The sequence below is a fragment of the Ciconia boyciana genome, chromosome 9 (genome assembly GCF_034638445.1).
Source record: "Ciconia boyciana chromosome 9, ASM3463844v1, whole genome shotgun sequence".
NCBI classification, from domain to species: domain Eukaryota; kingdom Metazoa; phylum Chordata; class Aves; order Ciconiiformes; family Ciconiidae; genus Ciconia; species Ciconia boyciana.
This window is the reverse complement of record NC_132942.1, coordinates 18,898,451-18,911,910: the sequence shown is the minus strand read 5'-3', so window position 1 is coordinate 18,911,910 and position 13,460 is coordinate 18,898,451. Positions and strand designations below refer to the sequence as shown.

General features: G+C 39.1%; 1 protein-coding gene across 6 annotated transcripts in view; it reads right to left on the bottom strand.

The window, feature by feature from the left end:
- KCNIP1 (potassium voltage-gated channel interacting protein 1) overlaps window positions 1-13,460 on the bottom strand; it is a 420,579-nt gene that overhangs the window by 61,023 nt on the left and 346,096 nt on the right. Inside the window, exon 1 of one of the 6 annotated variants that reach the window (XM_072873231.1) lies at window positions 13,130-13,149. The exons of the other annotated variants lie outside the window; for them this stretch is intronic. Coding sequence (XP_072729332.1) covers window positions 13,130-13,142 — 13 coding nt within the window. The 5' untranslated portion in view covers window positions 13,143-13,149. Of the gene's footprint in view, window positions 1-13,129; window positions 13,150-13,460 lie in introns of those variants that run through there. 6 annotated transcript variants of the gene reach the window in all.

Genomic DNA, 13,460 nt, shown 5'->3' with positions numbered 1-13,460 from the left:
TTGTACTGAACCGTGCACAAAACATCCACCTTTCCTTGCAAAGAGCAGTCCTTAAAATACAGAAGTTCATTCGTAATGGTAGGGCCAGTACAAGGCTAACTTCACCTGAAGAGGCAGGGGAATATTCTCACTTCAGTGGCATATTGCAACACATTATGTTCTATTATACAACTAACGGGTTTTCAGAAATGCAGTCGAGCAATCCTTAAGGCTAACAATTGTTTTCCTTAAAATATTAACGAGCCTTAACTTTAAAAGTTTTATAGGTCCCTGCCTTTCCTATAAAAAAGTTGTACAGGTCCCTGCCATGAAGGCAGGTACATGAAATAATGGAAGCCATTTTCAGGAACTTTCACAAACATTTTCTTTTTTACTCCCTTGTACTTAAAGGTAAAATTGTTTAATTTGCATTGTACTTAGCTCACCTGAGTGAGCATGACAAAGTCAAGGTAGAAAAGAACACAGTGCAAAAAACCTTAAGAAACCAAAAAAAATTGCAAGCACCATGATCCAGCCAGCAACTGTCGTCAGGCACACTATTGAACAAAAAAATGGTAATTAATGTTGGTAGGAAGGAACAAAAGAGAAACTGCATCAAGGAAGCCAACAGAAACGGGATCCTACAGTAAGAGTAACTGAGGTCTGGAGGATGCAGTGCACAGGCTCAGGTGCCTGCTACCCTGTGCTTCAGAGATGATGTACTGCAATTATAGGCTGCATTTTTGTAACACCTCTCATTTGAGCCCTTTGAAGAGTGTGAATAATAATAGTTGTTATCTTCCCTATGAGGTAAAAATAATTGCATGAATATAACAAATGGAGGAATTAGCAAAGTGGGGAAAGGAACAGGACTCTTATTTGTGTACTACTCCACCCTCTGCCAGCACTTCAGAAGTGCCTCCCAGCACAGCATCCTACACTGCTTCACAGGGGCTGAAGCTACCCCTGGCTGATGGCGGAGATTCACACCAGCTCTGCCTCTGTCTCTGGACAGGCTGGGCTGGCAGAAAGTGAATACATGGTTTCTGCCTTGGATAGTGAAAAAAAATCTGCACAAGGGTCGGAATAATTGGAAAGAAATCACTGGAAAGGATGTAAAGAAATGTGCTGATTCAGCTATAATACAGCCTCTGCACTATGCTGCATTAATGGGCTCAAACCAGCATTTTTGGTCCCTATTACATTATAGCTGAGCACCTTTCTTCTCCAGGATATCCCCTGTGAAAGAGATGGCAGTTTTTAGTCTGCTCAAACCTCTCCCCTCTTTCCCTCTCTCTAAAGCAGGTCTGACATTCCCATCTGAAGCTAGAGGAAAGGACATGCTCTCACAAGAGCTTTTATATAAGAACATCCCTATTCCACATTGGGATTAATCAATACCTTATTAAGTGATAAGAACAAGCCAGAATATACATCTTACTGCAGGCTAGCTACTGTCTGTAGCAGCTGGGCAATAAACATCTTTGTAGAGCTGGGCTCAGGGAGCCAGAGCAGGAACCCTGGTCTGCCCCTTGGGCAGAACTGATCTCCTCTTCAGAGGCTTTAAGCTTTATGTACTAGTACTTAAAAGCATGCAGTACCTCATGAATCAAATAAATATCAGGTATGATTTGTCTTAGGCTATTTGATAAAAAGCCTCAGCACTTGCAACAGTACCACAGGCAATAATAATACAATTCGAGGTGACCAGTTACCAGATTATAAATCTTACCTCTTCGTGGTTACTTAGGATCTGAACTCAGGCAGAGTTCCTGCTTCAGGATTCAGCTGGTTTTATTCTGAGCTCAGCTGCTGACAAGTAAAGGCATTATGAGGAACAAGCCTCTAGGTCTGGGGTCTGGGTTACCTTAAGGGTTACTTGATACAACAGTAAATGTCTAGCTCCTCTCTCCATGTAACATCATGTGCTGGACACACCACATGAAAACACCTGCACTGAGAAAGACTTGGAAGCACTTATTCTAGTGAAGTTACAGGGAACTGGCTTTAAGACCCCATCTCCATTGGCAATCATATTAAAACTATTTCTCTCAGTGGCCATTGAAATCTACCAATTGGCAGTATATTTTTGACATACTGTTGAATTATGTAGACACATACAGTAACCACCTCTGAAGCATGTGAGGTATCTGATTTGTAAATTTATTCAATCAAGAAAAATGTTTGAGCACCTGCTTCTAATCTTCTGTCATAAAATAAGTGACTACAGCAAAGGAAAGCATGCTTTCCTACATTAAAAAGCTAAGTCCCTGACAATATACTTGATAGTATATTTTACTCTACTTATTTTCAGACTTTTGTACCCTGCCATAGGTATTACTGAATCAATACTGAACTACTCCAAAAGCACAACTCGTATTTGCTCTGGAACTCTCTAATTTGAAGAAACATAATTTACAAATGCTTCAAGGGTATCTGGAGGATGGACGGATGTTCAGCAAAGAAGCTGAGTTAAAGCCAAACTCATGAAACAAATGTACAGCCAGAATTTACTCTCACTTTACAGAGAAGGTTTTTGGTTTCCAACCGTAAGTTAGCACAAGGTTTCACCAGATGTTTTCCCAAATGACATGCAATACATATAATTGTTTGTGGATGCATTGTTGCACTTAAGGAAACAGATTTTCAACTCTTAGCCCACCCCTTTTGGATCTGGTTGTGTTCCAGGTCTTAGGAGCTGGGAACTAACATAACGAGACTGCAGCAGCTCTCTGTCAAGCGCAGAATGGCAGCAAGGACACAGCCAACAAACATGAAACCCCAAAAGATAGAACAGCGAGAGAGAAGCATAAAACAAGTCAACATTCCTGTATCTATTAGGGTCACAAAAAATTGCCCCATGCTTTTCAGAACTTTTCTCTTTAGTTAAGCAAATTTTGCCTTTTAACTGTACCTAGACACTACCTGCCCCCTCCACCTGGTTTTAAGCAAATGGGAACATTTTAATGAAGAACTTGGAAAACACAGAGCAACTAGCAAAGGTCTGATCCTACTGCAGCTCTTCTGTTTGGCTGGGTTTTAAAAAGGGGATCATTTCACATAGACTTGCTTCCCTAGCACTGCAGGTGGAAAAAAAGAAATCAGAAAAAAAAAAGATTCTTTCCTATTGGTTTAATATTTTGTTAAAGAATGCTCAACAGTTTTAGGTTGCCCTCAGAAATTAAAACTGCCACTAATGTCTCTGATTTTGGTCATTTCCATTCAAACACCTGAAGGAAGTAATAGCAAGAACAGGACCTCACCTCTGGAAAATAACCAACAGAGAAGGTGGAACTGCACAAAACATGCATTCAGCTGCAGCAAATTCTAAAATTTCACATTTGCCAAATTACTGTCTACACTATTTCCCTTTCCATAATTATTGCTTCTTATGTTAGACTAATGAAGATACAGCCCTCAGGTTTTGTTTGGTGGGGGGGGTTGTTTGTTTGTTTGTTTGTTTCCTTTACTTTAAACAGGACAAAGGAACACTGTTTAAGTAAGCCTGTTCCATCTACAGGAGACAGAGCAATTCTAGTTCTAAAAAGGAATAAGAATATAGCCAATTTCAGTGCCTTATTTTACTGTTATTACACACAGTCATGAGAAAGCACATGGAATTTCTAGATGTTTATAAATAAAAAGCAGTTATAATTTCTAGTGAATTTAAAGATGTTAGAAATATTTATGTTGCAATATAAGCACCCACTGTACCCTTCCCATCGCTGCCACCTAGCACAAAGAAAACAGTTTAATGCTACCTTTAAAGATTTCCAAGTGACTGAAATCTGCATTGCACTACATTAATGACCACCTGCATTATATGTGTAAATAGTAACATTAATGTAAGTAATTCTTAGCACAGGTAAAGTCAGAAGGGAAAACACACAAGCTCATGTAATTTAATGAGTACCAAATAAATATATCTTGGTCTTCAAGTGAAGTATTTTGCAGCCAGAAAAAAAGAATTCCAACAAAAGTATCTAAAGCTAAAAAGGTTTATAGTATCATGCTCCTATACACTGTCAAGTAATCCATCAGCAATCAGGAACTATTTGTATCAGTAATTCTGACAGTGTTCCCTTAACAAAGAGTTAAAAGAAAATGCTATACCCTTCTATACTAGTATGGATTGAGTGATTATTGACTGATGACTGCAAACAAAATGCAGCCAGAGCTGTTCAGTGAATACAAGTTGGGACTATTTGCTCACTTTTGCTCCTTTCATCTTTGAACAGACAACTTTCTCACTTGTCACATATTTGACTTTGCTGTGGAAACACTGGGGAGACTCTTCTGGGGAAAGCAATTGCTTTGAAAAGAGCAGACACTGGAATTACAGTAATTAGATCTGGAAAGAAGGTACAAAAATGTTCTTGCAGTTAAGCAGGTAGCAATGCAATTGCCTCAGCATTTAACTTGACAGCTTATTTTTAAGGTGAGCAATTCTGTTGCCATTATTTGAAATTAGTTGTCACTGTCAGATATCTTAATTTATTTGTAATTATATAATTGAATTCCAGTGACATTGTAGGAATAAACTAAAAGCTCCCATGATACTAATTTTGTAATAAGGAATATCAACATTCATGTAATGACAAATACATGCCAATTTACATCTTCTCTTAGTCTAAATAAAGTAACTCTCATTTAGGCCAGCTTTCATATTTGTTCCAAATCTTGCAGAATGATTTCTAGGATTATGTGACAGCACTGATTTTACAGTAGCAAGGTTAAAATTCCATCTTCTTTTCTTGCTTCTAACATTATCCAGTAAAACATATTTAATATATAAATTTCCTCTACTTTTATTCAATCTTTCATCAACCTTAGTTAACCCATATTTTAAAGATAATATCTGAATAAAGTAACATAGATGTTTATGCTAATATTTTATCATTGCTATTTCCTTTGCTAGATAAACTTGACATAGTGATCGAAGCAAGAATACACTCAGTGACTTAGGGGTCCCTTTGTTTAAAAAAAAAAAAAAATATATATATCTCATTTGCTTCATCAACAAGTTATTCTCTTTCAAAATTCAGTGATACCTACATTCCTTTATGAATAGGTAATACGATCACCAAAGCTCACTTCATTGTTAAAACACATATGCTTTACTCAGCCAGGAAAACCCTTAAGAAAAAAAAGTTAATTACATTGGTAAGATGAAGAGAGACCAAATCTTCCAGTTCAATACATGAAAACAGAAATATTTCTCCCTAGGTTATTTTGCTTCTGGTTACTTTGCTGAAGTGTCTGGAATAGCAAGTACAGAGAAGTTTTGTTTTATTCACATTCATTCCATGATGTCTTTAATCTGCAAATATCACAACAGAATTGTTTTAGGTAGCCATATGAAATCATGCATCTAATTATCAGCTCTGCTTCTATTATCCCAAGAGAGACTTTCCTTCTTGCAGGTTGGTACTAATTTATTTTCAAGAGAGAAAAAGAATTAAGAAAAAATAATTAAGGAAATTGGATCAAATAATACACAAGGCAAAAAAAAAAAATTCAGAGCTTCAGATTCTCTCTGGCTATGGTAATATAGCAAAAGCAAACAAAAGTCCTCAATAAAGCATAAAGCATAATTCCTTCTTTGCAGCCTGTATGATTCTTAATAAGGATGAAGACAATATTGAGAATCAGTGCACTGACAGACAATGCTTTCCTTCCTACAGCCTATCTGCTACTTACAGTGGCTTTACTGAAACAGATTTAAACAAAAGTAGACAGGAGCTGGAAAACTTGGAAGTTCTCTTACCATCTGACAAGTCAATTAGCCCGAGGTAGTGCAAAAGTTTCAGAGAGGAGCACACCACCACCACAATCCCTAAAGTCTGGAGTCCCTCTGACTCGCCTTTAGTCCACATCGTTTAAGGCACCACACAGATACCTACTGGTGTGCCTGCAAACAACTGGCAGACATCTAAAGCTGAGAAATCCTCTGTTTGAAGCTTTTCTTCCCGCTGCTCAGCTAAGTGTACAGCACATTTCCCTCCCCCCCCCCCCCCTTGTTTCTCAACCTCTTCCCCTATTTCTAGTTCTCCCCTTCCCCCCTCTCTCTCACTTGCTCCCCCCCCCGCTTTTTTAAACATGCAAGCAATTTCTGCATTTAACAGTAATCTATGGTTTTATTTTCTTTCACTTCAGGGTAATTCTCTCAAGAGTTTACTCTGCCCCTGAACAACTTAGCACTGTGCTGCTAACCTCAGCAACATCTCACACAATTTTTTTTTTTTTTAAATATCTGTGATACCAGTCAATTTTTGCATTTGGGATTTTCTCAGTAATCCTGCCAATGCAGATGTTTTTTGTCAATGCCTTTTCTGTACCACATAAGAGAATATGGCACATTGTAGGGGAGGAAAGGAAAGGTCTTTTCCTTTCTTAATTCCCCACCCCCCCACCCCAACATGCTGGGATATACATAAATGCACTTCCCACATACATGTGTATACCCATATAGAGCCCAGGACCTACACAGCAATTCTGTTTGCAAGCAACTCCAAACTCTTTTCCTCTGGGTTAGCTGCTGGACAGCAAAGGGTGCATTTCTCTGGCATTTAACAAGTACCCAGACATCAGGGTGGACCAGTGCTGGCCTGGAACAAGCATTCTTTGCAGGCAGCTAAGGAAGACAGACAGATGCACTTTACACTTGTTCATCTTTGCAATATTTCACCAGGCTGCTGGCGTGGGGTAGCACTGCAGTTATGTTAAGTCAATGATGTATTTCTCCATTATCACCACAGATGAGTAAACACTTGGCAGGTTGAGTGTTTTATCAGGATGGCAGGTGCAAGATTGCAACACCAGTAAATGCCAGATTTTTCAAGCATGCTATTAGTGGAAGAGGCTGGTATGCCACACATGGGATGTTCAGGAGAACAGAGATAGCCAATACCTTTTATTTTATGGGACTCAGAAGCTGTCATTTTCCCCACACTCCCATCCCCCTCCAGGCAAGCAGTAGCTCCCTTTCCCTGCAGTCCCGGATGAGCAGGGCAGCCTGGCTTTCACCCCGCCACACTGCTCCCATATCCTCTTCTGATGCTGCCTCTGCCTTAAACTACTGCTGAACAATAAAATCAGGTCCCACCTCAAAGGGATTTTGTATATCACATTAATTAAAGTAATGCACTTGAATTGCTTAAAGATGTTCATATTAAAGCCAGGTTGGAGGTGCAGAGCACTCATACATACTTGAGTGATCAAGTCAACAAGTAATGAACACTTTAATTGAGTTTGAGCTCTGTTTCTGTATGCAGGTGGCCAAGGAAGAGATCACACTTGCAAATGTGTTATTCATGAGGGTTCTCTGTCATTCGCATCTACCTACCCAGAACTCAATGGCATGATATCAAAGCTACTTCTATTGATGAATACTTTAGACCAAAGGATTTTTTTTGTACTCTGTAGCATCTGACACATTAGGTTTTCATTGCCCTGGCTGTATGACTGGCTACAATGCCACATTATGGTTCGTATTTCCCAGATTAACACATTCAGCTTTAAAACTATCAAGGAACTTAAATCACTTCACTGTCAAATCTCTCCCAGACAAGGAGAGGAGAATTTGAAGGAAATTGGATCAAATAATAATTAAACAGTCATAAAAATGTCATAAACAGACCACAAAACATTTAGATAATTTCTTGGTTTATCATGTCCTGTTTCCATTAAAAAAACCAAACACTGCTACCACAACACCCTCTCTGCCCCTCCCCCAAAACCACCAACCAACCAACAAGACCCCACCCCACTAAATTTGGCCAGGAATATTGACCACAAAAATAACCAGGTTCCTTCCTGTCTATAGAAGAGATGTTTGACATCTGATTTCTCAGACCCCCAAGCTAACAGATCTTAAAGAGTGCACAGAATGAAAGAGCCCACCTTACTCACCCACTCATTCCCAGGCACATTATTTACTCACAGATACATCTAATCACAAAGTTTCTTCCCAGCAATTCCCTCCTGAATCTACTAATTATTGCAAAAAAGTGAAACTAAAAAATGATGATATGACGAGCAATGAAACTCAAAAAGCCTGACTTCCTACACGTATGCCTTGCAATTCTAAGTTCTCCCACCATATTGTCGCACCTCTGCATCTTCTAAAGCCCTGCAGCAGCACCTTAGCGAGAGGCATGGGGAAGGACATGAGAAGCTGGTAGTTCCATTGTTTATGTTACTGCAATTTATGCCAAGTCTAACATTTTTTATTCTTTAGGTGTTCCTGATATAAGCAACTGCAAAAGAACATTTGGTTTTGGTTCCTAGAGTCCTTGTTGCATGAAGACCTCATGCATGCCAGAAGCTCAGAATCCATTAGACAGTATATCTAGCCCTGTCAAAGCTGAATAATGGTTTTTGTGATGTTAACTCTGTTTTTAAACAGGCTTGGAGGGAATATTGAAGGAGAATATTTCCATTCAGGACCTTCAGGCTGGTTTGGGATCACACCTCGAAGCCAGCTGTTCTTCCTGGATGCTGTTTCTTCTCCCTCATTTCCTGAAACTTCCCTCCTTCTAGCCATTAGGTTTGTTCTTCACCTGCTCATTACTGCCCTGAGAACCAGGATTCCTTATATTAAGGATGCGTTGGTGTCATGTTGTGATAACTTTTTATGGAAATTGCTGCTAGTTGCTTGACAGGCAGAGCACCAGGTCCCTCCATCCATCCAACCATCCAGCTTGGAAGCCATATACTGACCTACTGTTATGGCATACAATTAATTAAAACAAATCAACTTTCTGCTGCTATTTAAACATTCAAATCATCAGGAGTGACTGACTAGAGAGTTGGCTACAGATGCCTTATGGGAAGCAAATCCTATGGACCCAAATACTCTTGTGTGTTTTCCCCACTATAAGAACTAATTAAGTAAAGGTAGCATCCTTCCTCAAAAGCTTACCTCCCCGCTTGGCCCATTAATTACAGCAACACTCATTCTCTACTGTAGTATGAGCTAATGAGAGAAATTGGTTCTGTGATTTAAACCAAAGAAAGGCTACTAAGTTTAGTTCTCCAATAGAAATCTTCACAGAAATAGAGGATCATCAACTCTCAACAAGAGGCAGAAATATGAATCAAGAGTTTATTAGGTATTTTATTTGACCCATTCCTAGAGCAATGAGGAAAAAACCCAAACCAAGCCAATGCTAAATAAATAGTGGGATTCAAAATTTTTTATTTCTACAGAATAAATATTCTACAGCCTAAAAAACATTCTGCAGATCTGCAGCAGCTTTTGGATTGATGCTTCCCAAACCTTTGTAAATCTGCTGCAAAATACATACTGTTATCCTCAGAGAGAGTGAGTGGCTCAAGGGACTAAATGATTTTAACTAGAATCACACATAAAATAAATAGCACAAACTACAGTGCCTGGTTTTCTACCATAGGCACTGAACAACAGATTTTGTAGAACAGCAACTGAGGAACATTTTTCGAGTTATATACAGACAAGGTTAAGCTCACCAGTGAAGCAGTAAGCTTTATTTTTGCCAAATTCTAAAAAAAAAGGAATGTAAACAGCCAAATGTTTAAAATACCAGATGTCTTGTAATAGAGATAGATGTTCTTGCTAATGCCTAGTGTACATATCTCTCACATGCAGCAAAAAGGGCGGAATGCCTCAATTAACTGTGAAAAAGGTTTATGCTGGGTACGCATAATGTGTGTCCTCTGGGAACATAAGTAGGAACTTTATAAAGATCAATCAAAATAACACATAATGAAAAGGATTTTGTGTAATAAAAGAATTGCTATGATGAATCATATCAATAATTTATGTAATATATAATCAGCTCTTAAAACTGGTTGGGGGAAAAATACATCATGTGAAGGTGCACAAATCACAGCAAAGTAGAGAATAATATTCCCTACAGCAGAAACTTCTCCCAGTGACCAAGCTATTTGGAACACATTTACGCTTTCAAAGAGGAGGATTTGTCTCCTGGCTTTGTTTTAAAACAAATGCAGCATGACATGTTCTCATTACCCACACCTTTAAGAAAACTCCAGTGGTATTCTATGATTAGCCTGGTATAAAACCCTAAATATTAAATTTTTATTACATTTTGTTGAACATTTTGATTGAATATTCCTTTGCTCTTGTGTTATGATAAAGAATAAACAGGAACATCTGATTGATTCTTCTTGTACAGTTCATTATTTCAAATATCTCTAGGACACCTCTGTTTATGGATCTTCTGATATTTAGCAGTCCTGAACAGTCTTCTCACATGGGTATTGTCCATAAACCTATTTTCATTGCATATCTCAAGCCCTTCCACTTCTTTTGTATTTTAGAAATGGCATAATGAGATCATTCACAGTATTGCAGGTGGCTACAACATCAAAAGTATGACATTATTATTCCATACATATTTATCCAATATGATTTCTTTCATGCATGCATAAAGTTAGTGGGTTTTATTGCTGTTTTGATTTTAAGCTAAACAAAAATGAAAACTAGGCCTTTCTTATGAGTGATTTTAACTTACCTAGTCCGAAGCAATGATATTAACTGCTTAAACTGCAGATTTTAATCAGCTTGCCTTGGTCAGTCATTCATCTGCCCTGTTCACCACAGGTGATTAAGCCCCTTCCGCATTCCTCAGATTTCTGTGGATCTGACTAGCCCTAAGTAATTTGTGCCCGCTGCAAATTGTCTGCAGAGAAAACCATTGATTGATAACTGCTGACTACAATTTCAAAAAAAGTATGCTATGAGTAAATTAGGAAATCTGATATTTAAGTAATTGATGGTTTAGGGCCCCCATCTAAAGCACGAGCAATCTCCAGCTAAATTAACAGCCATTCGGTGACAATGAGCTCAGGTCCCTTCCCGTTTGCACCACTAAAATTCCACCATGACCCCTCTGCCTGCAAATTAATTTGGCTTCATATGACCAGCTAGGAGTGTTTTTGGAAGTCCTGGCTAATTACCAGTTATTATTTTTGTCACTAGAGATACATACTATATAATGATAGGTGAACCACAAATGTCTCATTAGTTGGTTTGGATAATACAGAAATTTGGATGCTTTTCTATTAGTGCTGCACAGGGAGCTGGGAATAAGGAGCTCAGTTCCTCAGTCTGCCATTTCCTCACTGCGTGAGTGCAGGGAAGTAACCAGCAGATGAACCCTTGTCCTGACATAATATAAATTGTTCTGCTATAATAAAACCAGCTATAATTCCATCAAAAATTTCCCCCTTTGTTCAATTCTTCCGATTCATGTGAATGAGCTACTATCTTTGTTCTATCAACGTCTCCCAGCTTGCTGGCACTGGTATGATGTTGTCCATGGGTCCTTAGACCCAACAATTTATGCAGAGAAGCAGGAGAACCCCACACATTTTTCCCCTTAAGAAGACTGTATTGAGCTAGTGATTCCCAGCCTTCTGTGAGCCTATTAGCACAATTCATGTTGTCAACTTTGAAAAGTGCAGGAATATCTCTGAAATATTCCAGAAATTCAATACATCATTACTGACTTTTTCTAGGCCAGTTGGAGGTACAGACAAGCCCATCCTACCTTGAAGTTACCACAAACTGCTGAATGAAGGACTTCGCTTTACTCTGGACCTCATGATGGCAAAAGCTGGTGAGCGTTAATGATTCACACCCAGGTCAAAGTTAAAGCAAGCCTCTTAAAGTTACAAATCATGAGAAGACCAGCAACTAACAAAGAAACCATGTAACCTTGAAGGACTAACTTGAACCACAGTTTACATGCACACTATCTCAAATTGGGTAGTACACAACTGAGGCAATATATAATTAATGAAACAGCAATAAAAACCTCTCCCAACTATTAAAATATCATTGTCAGGAATTCAGAGAGGCCCTATTGCACTTTTTCCTTCTATTTAACTGGTTTTCACTTATTTCTCTAGATTTTTATTTGTAAACCAACATAGTAGCACAAACCACAGCAGCAAAAACAAAACCAGCAGCCTCCTCTAAGATCACAGATCACTGTCAGACTCACAGAAGTGCAATGGCTGCTCTCAGGACTGACCCAAGTTCTCCAGCACTGAACTTGCTCTCTTTTCAGTGCTGTTTAGGCTGGATGAACTGCTAGCAACTGCTCAATAACCTCAGCTGCACTAGGAGGGAAGACAGGGAAAGGCTGCAGGACTTTTCTCATTGTCCTACTTTTTAAGCAGACAACGAAAGTTGAGGAGGACACATGCTGTGAGGAAAAGAAGAGCACGGGAGAGGAAGTGAAAAGTTAAAAGAAGAAACAGCACAAGAGGATATTTCAAGTCTGAAATAAGGAACACTGAACCAGGGGATGTAATGTGAAGAACAGATCTGGGAGGGACTGGGATGGGGCTATGTACAACCCGAAACTGTGCACAAAAATATAAATCCTGATGTTTCAGTTATACTGGAGATTCATTCCCCACACAGGGAAAATGGCACTGCACCAGTCCATGCAGCCAGCCTGTGCTGAGCCCCTCATGCAGCTGAGCATTTCCCCTCAAGCCCGTACTCGGAGGTGAGCACTCTTGTCATCAGCAAATATGCATAACTGATGGCAGTAAAGAGCAGTCAAAAGAAGCTGTTAAAACCCACAACTGCCAGAAGACAGATGTGCTTTGCAGTGGCACTTTCTTGCTTACTGGATTTCTGCCACAAGCAAGAGGACACTTGACCACTTGCTTGTGGCACTGGCGATAACTGCTTCCAGAACCCCAACAGTAAAAAAGCATAAAGCTAAAAGCCTCTGCTATCCAGTCAGGCTGCAGTGATTCTTCTCATCATAGGTGGATTTTCCCCCATATTATATATTTCCTTTGGGCATCAGCTTGCCACAGCTTCATTCCCAGTTTTAATAAAAGTGATGATTAACAATGCAGACCCTCTGCTCTCAGAATTTTTTTCTAATGGGCTTTTTTTTTCCAGATTCATATTGAATTAGCTATACGAGAATGACAATGAACAGGTAGGTGTGTCGTCGTCCCCCCAAAGACTTAGAAGATCATAAGTTTACATCACAGAAAACTGATGCAGGACAAATCACAGGTTAAAAACAAAATTAAACTTGCTTAACATCAATCACACCCAGTTATTTGACATAACTTCATTCATTATTTACAGTTTCTACAATAACAAGTATCTTACCTTTCCAGTGCATGTCAACTTGCTGATAACTGGTAAGATGTTCCTTCTGACCAGGTCTTTTGCATATTCCAACCTTATTGGCAAATGAAAAACCCCTGAAGGATAAAACCAGTAAAACCATCCAGCACCACATATGCTTTACTAATCTCACACTCCTCTCCCCGATGAATCTTCTCTTGACATCAGTCACAGCAAGAGAACAGGGAGCTGGTTATTGGGGGTTTTCACTAAAATTATGTGAATCTACTGGTGTCTCCAGGCACTACATAATTTTACAGAAATGTTCGTTGGAAGGAATACCAGATATTGTATACTCCAACCTGCTGCCCAG